Below are 18706 nucleotides of genomic sequence, written 5' to 3' on the forward strand. Positions count from 1 at the left end.
AAAAAAAAAAAAAAATTAGCCGGGCCTGGTGGCGGGCACCTGTGATCCCAGCTACTCGGGAGGCTGAGGCAGGAGAATGGCGTGAACCCGGGAGGAGGAGCTTACAGTGAGCCGAGATCATGCCACTGCACTCCAGTACAGGTGACAGAGCAAGACTCTGTCAAAAAAAAAAAAAAAAGAGAGAAAGAAAATTGGTCACTGAGATAGGAGAAACACCAACAACTTACTCTTTTTGAAGCAGACATAGAAAATTATTTCAAGAAGATAGAGTATATTCACTAAAGTGCTTAGAACAATGAAGACAAAAAATTGGCTTTGTCAACATGAAGGTTACATGGAGTGACCATCATCTCACATTGTCAGAAACTGTCTTACAGTTTCTGTTTGTACATGTTGTCCCAGAGTCATAACTAACAACACTCTTTATTTTTAAATATTTATTAGTTTAAATGATAAAACTCTCTACTCACAGGTGACATTAACAAAAGCTGTGTCAGTTATGAGAACATGGATACCAGATTGGATTAGATTGAATAATAACAGGTAACAAAATCAAAATCTCATATGTGGCAAACTTCTGACATGTTGGCATTTAAGAGGAACAGAATGAAAGTAATATAAGATCTTGAGAGGTGCTGTGTTGCAGCTGAGAAATTTTAAAGCCTTTTTCCTTTTTTTTTTTTTTGGAAATGGTCCAGCAGAGAGAAAAAGATGGATAATACAAGAAAATAAAGGTGATCCTGGAGAAGAGAAGTCCTTGAAATTGTGAAAAGGGATGGAGTCTAGGGGTTGGTGGAGGGGTTGACTTTGGGTCAAGTCCTCCAAGTAGCAAGAGGAATACACTATTTGTCTTAAAACTTGTCCTTCAGATTTGGGACCATTCTATTCTCAACTTCTCCTAAAAGCAACTTATCATGCCATGAGTATCCACAGTTTTCAAATGGAAGTTTCCAGCTATGCTGAACTCTTTGGACTTTTTTAGAATTATTCTGTTTCTGGTAATTACAGAATCAATATTTCTAGTTATTATTTAGTCAATTATATATAAGAATCATTTTGTATAGTACTATTGCGTTGTTTCAAATGATAGTTATGAAAATTTCACAAAGCTTTTTCTAAAAAAAAAGAAAAAATACTAGATCATTTCTTCTTAGCCTTTTGGCTATCAAGTGTAAAATAACTAGATCAATTTTTCTTTTAGCTTAAATTTGGGCAAATTTCATTAGCATTGTGTTTTATTGCAGCCATGATAATCAGTCATTAATGATTAGTTCCCTTACAAATAAATATATCTGACAGGATTATCTAGGAATTTACATCTCAATGGTTCCTAGAAGTATTCTGCTAGTGAATCTGTGGATAGGGACTTAATGTATTCATTTTTATTGACATGCGGTGATCAATGAGGCTTTAACAATTAAAGCAACCTGCAAGGTCATAACAGAGAGTATACCAAAGCAGCAGATAACCAACAACTATAGAGAATGTCAATTTGGGGAGATACTGATGTATATAAGCTAAATGATACACAGACCGCATTATTCCATGTGGGCTCTAGTCAATTAACTGTGAAGACCTTTTTGAAAGTGTGCCATACTTCCTAATTACAATGCTTTGAAATTTAAGTTTGCTATTGTATTGATTTAACTTGAAGCTTGCTACCTTCAATATGCTCTCATTATATATCTGAAAAGGCCATGTAACAAAAAGATATTTGTCTATTCTTTTTTATTTTATTTTATTTTTTTTTGAGACGGAGTCTCGCTCTGTCGCCCAGGCTGCAGTGCAGTGCCGCGATCTTGGCTCACTGCAAGCTCCGCCTCCCGGGTTCACGCCATTCTCCTGCCTCAGCCTCCTGAGTAGCTGGGACTACAGGCGCCCGCCACCGCGCCCGGCTAATTTTTTGTATTTTTAGTAGAGACGGGGTTTCACCGCGGTCTCGATCTCCTGACGTTGTGATCCGCCCGCCTCGGCCTCCCAAAGTGCTGGGATTACAGGCGTGAGCCACCGCGCCCGGCTTTTGTCTATTCTTTTTGAGAAGATTTGATGTAAACAAAAGTATATTATTCATTGTAACCCTGATAATACACAACTGAAGGAAGCAAATATGGGCTTGACGTTTGATTCTGAAGTCACCTCAATGAACACAGAATGAGAAAGCACGTGAAAGCAATTATTATGTATGTCAGGCCTCTGAGCCCAAGCCGAGCCATTGCATCCCTTGTGACTTGCACGTATATGCCCAGCTGGCCTGAAGTAACCGAAGAATCACAAAAGAAGTGCAAATGCCCTGCCTTGCCTTAACTGATGACATTCCACCACAAAAGAAGTGAAAATGGCCGGTCCTTGCCTTAAGCGATGATATTATCTTGTGAAATTCCTCTTCCTGGCTCATCCTGGCTCAAAAACTCCTCCACTGAGCACCTTGTAACCCCCACTCCTGCCCGCCAGAGAACAACCCCCCTTTGACTGTAATTTTCCTTTACCTACCCAAATCCTATTAAACGGCCCCACCCTTATCTCCCTTCCCTGACTCTCTTTTCGGACTCAGCCTGTCTGCACCCAGGTGAAATAAACAGCCATGTTGCTCACACGAAGCCTGTTTGGTGGTCTCCTCACACGGACACGCATGACAATGTATACTTCAGAATTCCTTTTCACAAATAAGTTTTCATTAATAGAAGAAACTTAAGAAGTAACACTTAATGAAGTAGGATATATTCTTTTCAAACTGGGAAAGGAATTTGATAGTGTTTATAAAATGACTTGAATTAAGCGTTAATTTTCTGAAATAATAATGATTATTCTAAATGTTTCTCAAAAGTGAGTTTACCTCTCATAACACAACTGACTTTCCAAATTTGAATTTTCTGACATTTTTTGATTCAGTAAACTAACTACCCTATGGTGATCTACAAGAAACATTTTAAAGACTTAAATTCAGAGTATCATGTATCTAGCATTTCAAAATGCACTCAACTGGATCGTAATACAAGTTAATAAGAATTAAAATTTATCATTCAATAATTGCCTTCAATATTGCAAGTTTCTCTTAATAAGATAACCATAATCTCTATTTTTATATTTACACTGAAATATCTCACAGGAAGGTTTTCTAAAAATATGATTAATATAACCATGTTTTATTTTTTAGCAAGGATATTTTTTCATCTCTGTTTTCTCATATGAAATACTAAAATTATAAACTGTCCACTTTCAGTTTGTTTTCAATATGCTTATATTAGCATAACAGACAGTTCACCTCTTGGCAAAGATAAGAGAAAAATGAGGCAAGCTAGAATTAAAGCTGAATCAAGTGAATCCTATGCAGCAGAAAGATTTAAGTAGAAATTTTAACTGTAAGTCATTTATACTAGAACTTCTCTTATCAGGTTAGAGTAAATAAATCATCAAAAACAAGACATATTTCAGGTAAAATTAAAGGACATGAGTAATTAGTGGATACCTGTTGAAGCCTATACCTATGATATGCTAATCTTTGTTTCCATAAGTTGTTGAGCCTCTAAAGGACATACATTTGTATGGTTCAGTAGATGTCACTAAATTGCCATGATCCAGTTCTTATTAAAAGCATGCATTGGCAGAAAGAAGCCAATTATACTTTATGATCTTGTCTATTTCTAGCCTATATTATCTTGCTTTAAAAAGTGCTTTCAAAATATATTTTGAAATTATTTTTCTGAAAGAATAAGACTCAAGTCTTTGACTTGTGTACACTTTGAATTTTTATATTCTGGATATATGATAAAATACCTGGATACAATAGCTTCCCAGTAATTCCATGTAAATGCAGCTGCTATGTCCTTCTTTTTGTAACATCTGCCCTTTCTGATCAAAATCCAACCAAAAATACTCTCAAAACTCTTGAGGTACAGATGACTTCTAGACTGACATCAGCTGCATAATTTCAGCTGAACTTCCATAGAATAATAACAAATATCTTTTTCTAAAGAGAAAAAACCCCCAAAACTCTGATGTTAAATGGATACATCAAGTAAAACCAAAACTACTCTATGCTCCTCTGAGTTGACTAGCAGTGTTGATAATAGCAGTACATTTTATTAGATTAATTTCAGTAATTTTGTAATAGGTAATATGTTTTCAAGTAAAATGATGGGAAATGTCCTACTTTTAAATCTATAATTATTTTAATTTGTCTTTAAAAATAGCCCGTAAAAGGTGATTGGTAACCAATTTATCAGAGCACTGGAATAAATTGAATTAAAAATTACAGGCCAGGTGCAGTGGCTCAGACCTGTAATCCCAGCACTTTGGGAGGCCAAGGTGGGTGGATCACTTGAGGTCAGGAGTTTGAGACCAGCCTGGCCAACATGGTGAAACCCTGTCTCTACTAAAATTACAAAAATTAGCTGGGCATGGTGGCAGGCATCTGTAATCCCAGCTACTCCGGAGGTTGAAGAAGGAGAATTGCTTAAACCACAGAGGTGGAGGTTTCAGTGAGCCGAGGTAGCACCACTGCATTCCAGCCTGGGTGATAGAGCAGGATTCTTTTTTGAAACACTGTCTCAAAAAAGAAAAAGAAAAACTTAAACATGGTTAATGTCTATTCTAATTAACTGGCCTACGTAGGTTACATTTTAAAATCCTCTTTTCCCAAGTTAAATGATGAAATTTCACTCCTACTCTATCTTTTGTGTTAAAGGAATATATACCACTTGGAAAGGAAGAGAAAAATAGGTTTTTGTTACAGGAACATTTCCTTGGTTGAATAATTATGTAAAATGAAAATTAATTGTTCATTTTTTATTTTGTTCAAGTTAAAGTAAAATCAGTATTCCATGGTTGTGTTTTTCTTGATACTACTGACAGGGGTTAATTAAAAGATTAATGGGATAATGTACACATTTCATTAAAAACAATTTTTTTATTTTTTGGAAAGTGGCTAAATAGATAATTTTTGTTTGTTTGTTTCCACTTCACTGATTTTCCAGCACTCTGAGCCAAAGTGTTCCTGCTCTAATTGACACATGTCCCATTCTTGGTTTCATTCTTAATATCTTCCAAATGAAGTGAAAAACGTGGATGCTTGCTTACTGTAGTGATAATGTTTCCATTGTCTTTGTTCCAATTGTTACTAAAATTAGTGGTTTCTTTCAGACTGTTCTGTGTTTTGAATGCACAATTTGCTGCATTTTTATAATATTTTCTACCACTCAAACACATAAGAAGGTATATGATGTGACGATAAAACAATTTTTCATTCCTAGGCATTATGCACTAGTACGCTGGGTGAATCCTGGAGTAGTTTAAGTAATAGATAGTAGAAAGAGGCAATTATTTATAACACGTAATCTGACATGGCATGCATTCTGATGAAGTTATAATTATTTAATAGATAAATAGCATATATATCAGTACATACTTTACAAGCAATGCAATAAATCACTTAAAACTAAGAATAAAAGAAATATGAACACCTTGGTTCCAGTTCAACTACTAAGTGTTATAAATTGTGTTTACTGATTTTTTGTTTTTACCCTGAAGATTGATACTTATCATATTTTCCCTTATAGAAATAATTCTCAACTTGTTTATTCCACATTGTTTTAGCTGATGTACTCTTCCTCGTGGGTATAAACCTAGAAAACCTTTTCCAGCTTCCCTTGTCATGAAGTGTCCCCACATGACTAATCTCTAGCCAACAGAATGCAGAAAGGGGTGGTATTTGCCACTTCTAGTCCTTCCCCATTAAGCCTTTCACCTGTCCTTCAGCATACTGACTGGTGGAGACTCATGTTCTCAGCAGAATATACGTGGAACACTTCAACTAATACAATTTGAGTAAGGTTAAATAAATGAACTTTTCACAAAGATGTGGTCAGAGAATAGAAAAGCCACAAAGGATAGTACAGAATACCAGGACCACAACATAGTTGCTCTGACACTACCTCTACATCTAAAGACTAGAGGAAGAGAGAAGTTATCAGAACAGAGTAGACGGCCATTTGCCAGGAGCAAAGACCTTGACTTCAGGGAGAGAACCAGCCCATGGGACACAACACAAGGTCAAAGGAATACACATTCAGGCTTCACCCTCCTGCCTCTCTATTTTTTTGCTATGAGGAAAGAATCTGTTCCAGACCTTTCTCCTTGGCTTGAAGGTGGCTGTCTTCTGTCTTCATGGTGTCTACCTTCTGTATGGGTCTCTCTCTGTGTCCTAATTTCCTCTTTTTATAAGAACACCAGTTATATTTTGTTAAGGCCCACCCTGATGAATTCATTTTAACATGATTACTTCTGTAATGACTCTGTAGCCATAAGCACATGTTCTGAGCTGCTGAGGGTTAACACTTCAATGCATAAATTTTGTGAAAACCCAATTTATTCCATAAAAGAGAGCACTAATTTAATCCACACAGGTAAGTCTCAGAGGACCAGTGCAGAAAGAAACGGGAAACGAGCTGTAGAGCGGATCTGGAGAAGCCCAGACACTTAGTGCCTGTTGTGTACTGTAGATTAGCCCACCCTATTAAGGAAAGTGAGTATTCCTTGGACTATTTATCTGATCTCTTAAATATCCTCCAGTAAGACTCTATTGCATGCGATGTAGTTCACAGTTCTTACTATGGCGTTTGATGACCTGTACAACCTTACTACTATTGCATTTTCATACCCGATTCTCATTCCCTCCTACCTAAATGATCTCAAATTATTTCCTTCCTCTCTTCTTTTGATACCAGTACTTAGTTAAGGAACATCCTTCTCCTATTATCATCTAACAAATTAATATAATGACATTCAGGCTTTGTATCTAGTTCTATATCACTTGAGAAAATATCTGCCAATGTGTGGATTTCATTGGTACATGTCAGTCTTCTAAAGTGACACGTCATTTACTGTTTATATAAATCATATGCCCTTTTTCAAAATGCTTTGCAATTTATTGCATATCTAATGCAATGATTTATTGTATACAATGCATATGGATGACTGTACATAAACAAAACTGGTAAATTATTATCTCAAGGATAACTAAAGATGTTCTCATTTGTTCTAGGTTATTTGGCTTTGCAGAGTTTGTAGAATAGGAGCCACCTGCTCCCAAAGAGTCAAACCAATAAATTCTCCATGAGATAGTTTTAGAACTGACAGAGTGTTTGCGAATTACTTACAAATTAGGATTTTGACTCAGAGCTTAAATGTAAGACAACAAATAAAGGAATTTTTTAAAGTTAATGGCCGTATTTTTAATTGGTAGACATTTAGAAAAATCTAAAATCCCATAGTCGAGGAGGTCAGAAAAGCCTAACTTAACTCTATCTTTTTTTTTTTTGGAGATGGAGTCTCGTTCTGTCACCCGGGCTGGAGTGCAGTGGCCAGATCTCAGCTCACTGCAAGCTCCGCCTCCCGGCTTATTTATTCTCTTTGCCTCAGTCTCCATAGCTGGGATTACAGGCATAGCCACCATGCTCATTAATTATGTACTTTTTTTTTTTTTTTCTTTTTTTGAGACAGGAATTCCTGTCAGCCCAGGCTGAGTGCAGTGGCTGATCTCAGCTTGAGCCACCGCTACCGCCTAATCCCCTATCTTTTAATGCCAAATTCTACCCTTCTTCAAGGACAAGGTAGAAGTTAAGCAGTGACTTTAAATGGAAAAAAAAAAACAAAACCCAAAATACACTTGTTATTAAAAGCAAACTCAATTATTATATTAATATAATTATGCTTTAGTATATAATTATAATGTAATATATATTATAGTGTAATATATGCAATGATTACAAGTAGTGTATAGTATATTAATAACTTAATACAATACACATGCATAATTATTATAACTACACCAACAGACACGAATAAAATATAACATCAGACTCTCACATTTGTGTTTTACAGAAAATACCTGTGCCACTATCTTCAACTTCTCATCCCCTTCTACCTTAATGTTTTACCTGGCAGTGTTCAACAGTGGAGTGACAAATGCTCACCCATTTGCATTTTGCTTCATGACATACTCTATGCTATTTTTCCGCATTCTAACTTTACTGCTTTATCCCATTTTGACTGTCCCTTTCATTAAAATATGAGCACCAGCTATAGTTAATTTCTCACTAAAATAATTTTTAGTATGTGTGCTTTTAGCATCTTTATTATGCCAAAGTATATTTCACCTGATTTTAAGCACTCCATATTTTCCTTCCTGCTTTTGTTATTTTAAGCAATCACACATTTCTTTTTTAAAAGGGCCGTCCTGCTCTGCAGAACAGCTTGTCTTTCCTTGTTCTCAAAAATAATGAGCCAGGTTACTTTTTCATAGAGCATATTTGTTCCGCTTTTTCTGAGACAGATCTTCATCATGGGCCTAGCACAATTTTGCTGTCCTTTTCCTTCACAGTTCTATACGAGTATGTAAGTCAAGACCCTTCTCCTATATTCATTTTCAAGAGGAAAGGCTTATTTCAACAATAACAAAATAAAAGAGGGTAAAATTGGGGTGAATTGTATGCACACCATTTACCTTTACTTATAAGAATATGTTAATGGTCAAAACATTTTAGCTGCAACAATTCGTGAATTGTATTCAACTCACAATTCAGGGTTTTGACTTTCTTTCCCCAGGACTATGTTTTAAAGATACAGAAAAATAAAATTAATGGAGCTTCACTCTTGTACTTTATAGATGATAATCATGGAGAAAATATATTTCTATAAATTTTTTATTACTTCAAACACACCAAAAATCTGAGAAGAAATATTTCTGAGTTCAGATTATTTAGATCAGATATAGACAGGATATCAACTAATTTTTGATAAAAATAAAAAGCAACGGTGTATGCAAACTGAAACCAAATTGGAGTCATATAAAAGAAAGTGATTTTTTGGTTAAGTATTCTTAAAAGTGACATTTTGTAATAAGGACAGTGAAAAATATGTATTCTTGGGATTTAAAACATCTTATACATTTAATGTTTCTTTTAAAAGAGACTGATGTCTTGTTACTTTAACAATAGAAACTGTCCATGTTTAGTAGAAACAATGATCAGGTCAAGGGGCAGGAGATCTGGGTTCTAATCTTGCTCCTTTACTGACTACCAATGTGATAGAGAAAGTTGTCCAGCTTCTATGAGTCTCAGCTTTCAAATATGCAAAATGACTGCTACGGGCTGAATTGTGTTTCACTCAAAATTAACATGTTGATGTCTCAGCCATCAGTACCTGAGAATGTGACTATATTTGGAAAAAGGGTCTTCAAAGAAGTAATAAGCTAAAATGAGGTCATCAGTGTAGGCTTTAATCCAATGCATCTGGTGATCTTATTACAAGAGGAAATTAGTAGACACATACAAAGGATAGATGATGTGAAGACACAGGGAGAATACAGCCATCTACAAGCAAAAGGAGACCTCAAAAGATATCAAACCTGTTGTCATTTTAATCTCAGAATTGTGAGACTAAATTGCAATTGTGAGATTAAATTGCCTGTAGAATAGTGAGAAAATTAATTACCGTTGTTTGAGCCACCTTCTCTGTGATACTTTGTTATGGCAGCCCAGCAACCTAGTAAAATAGGCATTATAAGTTTTATGATGATTAGATGTAGTTATGTGTGTGTAAAGCATATGGTACACGGTAATTATTTAGTGTGTGTTAATTAATATTGTTGTTTCTTCTGCTAGTATTTTTCCTGGACACATCATTTATAACTCTTATCTTTACCTGATCTTGAACATACAGCAGTTCTTTGCTGGTAGGGGGAAAACAGTAATTCAATTCATATTACATTTCCCTAGCGTGGTTCATGGGACCTGTAACTTCACACTTTCAGATTTTGGAGTGAAAGCAGCCTTGAGATTGTGTCATTTTCTAGTTATGTCATTATCTGTACTTAATCTGTCTTTCAGTTTTGCATCTGAAAAATGTAGATAATTATAATTGTTTATAGGAATAAATTCATATATATAATATAATTAGTACTTGATATAAATTCTTGATGAAGAAACTGTAATTATGATTTTTTAAAAAATATATATATATTTTTTACTCTTTTCCAACCATGCCTGAGGCCAGGACAGCTTCTGTGGGTTTGCCCTGTGTCTCTCCATGATACCAATCTGTCATTTTGCTTTATTCAGGAGCCCATCTATGTCTTTCATGATTTGATCCTTACCGCCACCCGCAGCTCATGGACTTGCTTCCCTACAGATGATGGTTATCCCTGCCCAGGGAAATTATTACCTCAGCTGAGATGGCATTTTCCAAAGTGTACTGCCCTCAACATTTGTTATTTAGGAGATTAAAATGATGAAGAAAGATATTAAATTTGTGTCTGTGTTGTGACACTTTCAAGTATGGTGACACTAAGCATTAAGAAAAAAAAAGAAAAATAGATGATTTATTAAATAGCATCTCAGAGTTCTTAAAATGCTCATGTTCATTTTGAGTATTTTGGTTGGGGGGTAGATGTGATGAAGGCTTTCCTCAATTTATTTGATGATATATTATTTTTTGGTCAATTATCTGTAAGAATCTGTATTCTAGATAATATAATTTGGGTAGTTGTGGCCTAAAGAAGGTAGAATTTCCTTAAAACCTCTCATTTAACTTTTTTCCCAGTCTCTGTTTAGGACTCTCTCTCTTTTTTCCCCGCCCCCCTTTATATTGGCTTTAAATAGATATTTCCTTTTACTGAATAATCTATTGCCAGAAAATAATTTAATCTACATACCAGCTTATGGCTGTGGTATGTGTTGTCAGCATCACTCAAGAAATAAAAAAGGTGGAGAGAGGCAAGGCACATAACAAAAAAGCGTTACATCTGTATTAAAAATTAAAATTTACTAAAAATCAAATGAGAAAAAGGAGAAGTTTACTTATCAGATTGGCAAACTGATTTATTTCAGATGTTCATGAGCATTTGGGGATAGGGTCACCTTCAAACACAGCTTTGAAAATATTAATAATATACCTTAATTACTCGATCTGGATTGTGGTGGGCCATTTTAATTTCCTTCTTTATGCTTTTCTGGAAGTGCCACATTTTCTACACTGAATATAATTTACTTTGTTCATCAAAATAAAGTACTAGTTAAGTTTATGTGTTAACAACTGCCATATGAGAAAAATATGAGGCTTTTATGGATCTTTTGTAAATCTCCTTATATGAGTTCATTGGTAATATAATCCCGGCCAGGGGCGGAGGCTCACGCCTGTAATCCCAGCACTTTGGTAGGCCCAGGCGGGCGGATCACGAGGTCAGGAGATTGAGACCATCCTGTGAATGGTGAAACCCCGTCTCTACTAAAAATGCAAAAAATTAGCCAGGTGTGGTGGTGGGCGCCTGTAGTCCCAGCTACTAAGGAGACTGAGGTAGGAGAATGGCGTGAACCTGGAAGGCGGAGCTTGCAGTGAGCCGAGATCGAGCCACTGCACCCCAGCCTGGGAGACAGAGCGAGACTCCATCTCAAAACAACAACAACAACAACAACAACAACAACAACAAAAAAAAATAATGATAATGTAATCCCTATATTATTTTCTCAGTACATTTTTTAGAATATATAGAAAAGCTTGACAGATAATAATTCATACACATGCACATGTTAATACTAATCAGTATAACCTCAATTTTGAAATGACAAGGACAATATTATGAGGAATAGTCTTTGCTACTTAATGAGATTAAGTGGAAAATAAATAATTATCTTACCTGATAAGCAGTGTATACTTTTGCCCGTCGTCCACTCTAATAGCAGTATTAATGCTTTTAAATTTTGCTTCACCAGGACAGTAAAAGTGGTACTGTTGGGGGAAAAAAGTTTGTCCTCAGTTTTTCAGCATGAAATTAATACTTTATATTTGCACTGGACTTTATAATTTATCAATATATTTTACATCACTTTGGACAGACATGAAGTTTGAAATTTAAAGAAAAATGATAACTGAAGGTTTACAACTAATAAGTCCTATAATTAATACGCACAAATATATGAGTATTATATAGACACAAATACACGTGCATAAATGTGTACACACACACATCTAGATTATTTTCCAGTATTCTGAGGAACATGGTTGGGAAAGGCAACATTCTCTACTAGTAGAAAGCAAGTATTCTTGGAATCTTCCTTACATAACAGCAATTGAGCAAGGCAAAGAGTGGTTAATACAATCTAGAGGACAATATTAACGTCACAGGAAGGGAAACTTTAAGATTGTGAAACCTAACCATCCATTCCAAGCTTTTGGAGATATCAGGGTGTCTGGCATTTGCAGAATTATTGCTAATGGCAACTAAGTTATGATCTACAGAGGAAAAATCATTTTCTATATCAGGTGTGATTAACCAAGCATCCCCAGGAAATCCATGGATGTGCTACAGTGGCTTATTAAGCTTCTTAGCAAGCATGTGCCTACATGTATATTGATTATACCATGTCTATTCTTTCCCAGAGAGGGGTTTTAATGTTTTTGTTGTATCTAAAAGTGATCTATAACCCACATGTGTTAAGAAACTCACTTGCATTGTGTTTCATAACATGTGGCCCTAGCTGTATTTAAGTAGATATACCCAAATACTCTCACATGTAGTCCAAAGATAAAGATAATGCTATATATTTTAATTTTTTATGATATTTGGCCATTGCAAAAGACTCCTTTCTTTTATAAGATTATTCATTGTCAGTTGACTTTAAAAACTCCAATAAGAAGCATTAGGAGGAATTACTGGAGACTTGTAGGATTGTAGGTTAAAATATTTTATGAAATAATGTATTACTAAGACTAATGGATAGCCACTGCTTTACCTATCAAATGAGAAAAAAAATAATTCACAATAGGTTCAATGAAGATATTTAGGAACTATAAAACTAATTAGTGAAGAGAGGTATAGCATTTCTTTCCCTTTGGTTTTACGAAAAAGAAAGGATATATATTTACACGTCTATAATAATTACTGTTATTTACTTAGTTGCAGTAATTTGTCAGTCTCCATCTTAAGAAAATTTAAGGTTATTTAGTCTTCAGTTAGATGATCAGAGTTCAAATCCCAGCTCTATTACTTAGGAGTTTTGAGACTTCACATGTGTTTTGTGCTAAAATCTACTCACTTGTAAAATGGGGCAATACAAATTTTTGTGTGGTTTAAGTTGGTAAATGAATAAATATTGTGAAGTAAATATTACAAGTGGGCAAATAAGTCAGTCAAAGTAGAACACACAGAATTATACCTGGGACATAATCATATATGAAGGCTATGAGGTCTAGCTTTTTTTTGGCTCCTTCTCCCAGGCTGGAGTGCCATGGTATTACATGTATATGTATTATATTACTTCAGAAACATGGACATTTAAAGAAAATCAAACTAAGAGAATTTGCCTATTTAAATAATAAGGTATAACTCATTCATCCTTTCATGGAAATTCACAACATGTACACTTAAATCACATCATAAAAGAGATGGTAGACCAAATGCGGTTATTATGTTTCATATATTAGAATTACATGAGTTAATTACCTTATTGTGCTGAGTTATTGCAATGATAATTGGGATGACTTCCCTAAACCAAGTATTCAGAGCAGGGATATGAGACAATTTGTTAAGGTAGAATGATGTTGGGAAAAGAGTATGCACTTTCAAATCAAAGTTGGTTTCAAAATGTTATTAGCTGCGTAATCTTGGACTTTTGAAAGGTTTTTATAACGCTTACCAAGTGCAAAGTCAGCAATCTCAAACTTTTTGATCTCACAATCCCTTTGCATTCATAATAATTATTGAGAGCCCCAAGGAGTTTTTGTTAACTGGGTTGTGTCTATCAATATTTACACTGCTAAATATTACAACAGACATTTTTAAGATACAAAAATACGTAATAAAATGATACATTAGCGATTAGAGCAAGGATATCATTGCATGTCATGTAGCCTCTGGAAAACTCCACTATACACTTATGAGAGTAAAAGTGAATAAGGCAAATAACACCCCTTGCCTAACAGAAAACTTATGAAAACAGGTTTTCTCTTCAGGACCCTCTAAACAAATCTTGGGATTCCTTAGGGGTTCCCAGACTATACCTGCCCTTAAGGTTATAAAAACGGTAACAATTATTATCATTGGGAAATTAAGAAATTGGGAAACTGCTCAATAAAGAAGTAGAAGAAAAGTTGAAAATACGTAGAAAAAAAGACAATGAATGTTAATTCAAATCATGTACTGTTTGAAATATTAATATCTAAATATCTATAAACTCATCTATCTGTATGAGTGTAAATTTTTCTCTGTATATTATATGAGCTTCTTAATGATTATCTCTTGCCTTCTAAATGATATTCTAATTAGGTATATTTTCCAGAAAGAACTAGAGACATTTTGAGCAAAATACTCTGACAATTAAATTTTTTAAGTTTATAAATATGTGATTAATGAAACCCAGTTAGCTTATTTTTTGAATAAGTTCTTAACTACTTGATATTATTATGAATTTTTTTTTTTTTTTTTTTGCTTAAAAATACTTTGTTGTTGGTTCATATATATGTAGAAAGAAATTATAAAAGTAGAGGAAGAGACATCCTGGCTATCAGTATAAAATATAAAGTTTAAATTTTATTTTGAAAATAACCAATAAAGCACATAATTAGAACAACTTTGTATTTTTTAAAAAATTAAGTAAACTGAATAACTTACCTTTAAAATACCATTTTCAATAAACAATTGAATAAAAAATCCATCTACTAAATTTGAGTCTTGTTTGACATAGAGCAGGAGTCCATAGGAGCTGAAGGTCTGAAATTCTAGGGAGATGTTATTTTGTGGATTTAAAACCACATTCTGAAATTCTAGATAGGAATCTCCATAATAGCAAACACAACTGAAATCTGTGGAGTCAGAAAGAAAATACAGTTTAGGTTGAAATAAATATTCAATACTTAGGTTTCACATTAACATAGGATACGTTTTCTCTAATGGCTCATACATGACTCTTTCCTGCCTCTTTCAAGCCCAGACACTTATTTCCTTTGGAATAGTCATAGCAGTTGTGTCATGATTTCTTTGTATTTGATGGCTTCATGATGAAATCTCATTGTAAGGCAAGGAAATCAAGATGATTACTTTTCAACACTGCTTTTACTTAGATTTTATGTTATAAGTTAACAGAAAATGGCACATTTTCTAAATATGTACTTATTTCTTCTTTATATATCATATTGATACAAAATTATGATTAGTATTGTTAATAATTTGATTTGGGAGGTTTATGAGGGAATGCTAGAGACTGAGAAGCATAGAAATCGTTAGCCTTTTGTATTAACACTCTAAATTATATGAGTTTCTTAACAACTCTCTCTTTTTCACCTTCTGAATGATATTCTAATTAGCTGCAGATTTTCAGAAAAAAATGAAGACACTTTGAGCAAAATATTCCACGATTAAATTTCTTACATTTATAAATATGTGACTAATAAAAACAAGTTAGCTTTTTTTTGAATAAGTTGTTAACTACATTATGTTATTATTAAATCATTTTTTTTGCTTGATAAATACTGGATTGATTGTTCTTGGCTAATGATTCCTGAAACGATGGATTTGAATATCCCCTTTCTTCCAGTTCCTTTCTTCTTTTGCTATTTTCATGACCTCTCCAACTCAAGCTGTCTTTCTCTTTTAAAACTTTCGAATTATGTATTATTTATAACTACTAGAAAATATTATTTATAAAACCACGTGAGTTTTAGTTTGCTGTCTATCATAGGATAATAATCATTTTTGATTCTGTACTTTAAAACTTCAAGAAATTTTATATCCTATATGTGCTGTCTTTATTTTGAATTTTTAGTGAAGCTTTAGAATTACTCATTTTGCTACGTTTTCAAACTTGTAACAATTTCTAAAGAAATAATCAGCTAAGTCTCAAATTAATTTTTTTCACTAGAAATAAGAAAGTTCAAAATACTGCCAGGAAATATTTGCACTTCATAGACATAAAAGCATGTGTATATGTGTGTGTGTGTGTGTGTGTGTGTGTGTGTGTGTGTGTGTTTAATCAAGGACTGAGTTCATTAGTGAAGGACAGCTTAATGATTGAAAAAATAACAATGTCCTTTCAATTTTGTCATTCTAATTTTTTCAGTTGTTAAATGATAGGGACATATTTTTTTTTTCCCCATGTAGAGTTTCAATGGTGATGTTAAAAGCATAATACAATAACATTTTAAACACTAAGAAATTGTTTTAAAGATTGCTGGCATTTATTTTAACAAATTGAGAATAAAGCCATATATCAGTTTGATTTAAAGTTCAAATTGTGAAAGAGCATAAAATAATTTCAAAAATTAACATTACAACAAGAATATACCCAATATTGATTAAAAAAAAAAAAAAAAAAAAAACTATCACATACAGGGGATCTTCCAAAAGTTCACATAAAATATGTATTATTTAAAAACTATGGATGAATTTCACTCATCATAACATGTCTGAACAGAATCTATTTTGAGTTACTAAGAAGGATAAGACATCTGTTTAAAAGTAGCCCCTATCAGAACAACATGAATTCTGCTAAAATTGAAGCAAGAACAAATATCAAATTTATGATGAAGCTTGGGTGGAAGAATGGTAAAATCACTGATGCTTTACAAATATTTATGTGGACAATGCCCCAAAGAAATTCACAGTTTACAAGTGAAAAACTTGTTTTAAGAAAGGACAAGACTACGTTGAAGATGAAGTCCTTAGTGGCTGGCCATCCATATCAATTTTCAAGGTAAAAATTAATCATATTCATGCCCTAATCGAAGAGGACCAATAATTAACAGTAAAAACAATAGTCAACAGCATTGACATCTCAACTGATTCAGGTTACACAACTCGGAATGCAAAATTAAAGTTGAGCAAACTTTCCACTCAGTGGGTGTCAAAACTGTTGTGCCCAGATCAGCTGTAGACAAGAACAGAGCTTTCAATTGAAATTTTAAACAAATAAGAATAATATCTTGAAGTATGTCTTTGAAGAGTTGTAACAGGAGATGAAACATGGCTCCACTAGTATGATATTGAAGACAAAGCACAATCAAATGAATGGCTATTAAGAGGTGAAATTGGTCCAGTCAGAGCAAAAGTGGACCAGTTAAGATCAAACATCATTGATATGGTTTGGCTCTGTGTCCCCACCCAAATCTCATTTTGTAGCTCCCACAATTCCCATGTGTTGTGGGAGGGACCCAGTGGGAAATGATTGCATCACAGAGAGGGTTTTTCCTGTTCTGTTCTTGCAAGATTGAATGGGTCTCATGAGATATGATGATTTTAAAAACAGGAGTTGCCCTGCATAAGCTATCTCTGCCTGCTGCCATCCATGTGAGATGTGACTTGCTCCTCCTTTCCTTCCACCATGATTATAAAAAGATATCTGAAAATGTGGAATCGACTTTGGAACTGGGTAACAGGCAGAGCTTGGAGCAGTTTGGAGGGCTCAGAAGAAGACAGGAAAATGTGGGAAAGTTTGGAACTCCCTAGAGACTTTTTGAATGGCTTTGACCAAAATGCTGATAATAATATGGACAATGAAATCTGGGCTGAGGTAGTCTAAGATGGAGATGAGGAACTTGTTGGGAACTGGAGCAAAGGTGACTCTTGTTACGTTTTAGAAAAGAGACTGGAGGTATTTTTCCCCAGCCCCAGAGATTGTAGAACTTTGTGCTTGAGAAACGTGATTTAGGATATCTGGCAGAAGAAATTTCTAAGAAACAAAACATTCAAGAGATGAATTGTGTGCTGTTAAAGGAATTCAGTTTTATAAGGAAAGCAGAGCATAAAAGTTCAGAAAATTTGCGCCCTGACAATGCGATAGAAAAGAAATCTTTCTGAGGAGAAATTAAAGCCTGCTGCTGATCTTTGCATAAGTAATGAGAAGCTGAATGTTAATTCCCTAAGATAACAGGGAAAATATCTCCAAGGGATGTCAGAGGTCTTCATGGCAGCCCCTCTCATTACAGGCCTCAAGGCCTAGAAGGAAAATGTGGTTTTGTGGGCCAGTCTAAGGTTCTGTCTGCTGTGTGCAGTCTAGGGATTTGATGCCCTATGTTCCAGGTGTTCCAGCCATGACTAAAAGGGGCCAAGGTACAGCTTGAGCTGTTGCTTCAGAGAGTGGAAACCCCAAGCCTTGGAAGCTTCCATGTGGTGTTGAGCCTGCGGGTTCACAGAAGTCAATAATTGAAGTTTGGGAACCCCCGCCTAGATTTCAGAAGATATATGGAAACATCTGGATGCCCAAGCAGAAGTTTGCTGTAGGGGCAAGGTCCTCATGGAGAACATCTGCTAGGGCAGTGTAGAAGGGAAATGTGGGGTGGGAGCCCCAACACAGAGTCCCTACTGGGGTACCGCCTAGTGGAACTGTAAGAAGGCAACCATTCTCCAGACCTCAGAATGGTAGATCCACTGACAGCTTGCACTGTGCACCTGGAAAAGCCACAGACACTCAACACCAGCCCATGAAGGCAGCCAGGAGGGAGGTTGTACCCTGCAAAACCACAGTGGTGGAGCCGCCCAAGACAATGGGAACCCACCTCTTGCATCAGCGTGACTTGGATATGAGACATGGAGTCAAAGGAGATCATTTTAGAGCTTTAAGATTTGACTGCCCTGCTGGATTTCGGACTTGCATAGGACTTGTAGCCACTTAGTTTTTGCCAATTTTCCCCATTTGGAATGGCTGTATTTACCCAATGCCTG

The 18706-nt window shown here is 34.9% G+C and overlaps 1 protein-coding gene across 1 annotated transcript in view; it reads right to left on the reverse strand.

Moving 5' to 3' along the window:
* The window catches only part of LOC103883754 (protein eyes shut homolog), a 331946-nt gene that overhangs the window by 124928 nt on the left and 188312 nt on the right, over nucleotides 1–18706 (reverse strand). The window contains exons 6-7 of the mRNA XM_021936790.2: nucleotides 14663–14853; nucleotides 11690–11781 (exon numbers count right to left, since the gene is read on the reverse strand). Of these exons, the coding sequence (XP_021792482.2) occupies nucleotides 11690–11781; nucleotides 14663–14853 (283 nt within the window). The remainder of the gene's footprint in view (nucleotides 1–11689; nucleotides 11782–14662; nucleotides 14854–18706) is intronic.

This window comes from Papio anubis, chromosome 6 (genome assembly GCF_008728515.1).
Source record: "Papio anubis isolate 15944 chromosome 6, Panubis1.0, whole genome shotgun sequence".
Taxonomy (NCBI): Eukaryota; Metazoa; Chordata; class Mammalia; order Primates; family Cercopithecidae; genus Papio; species Papio anubis.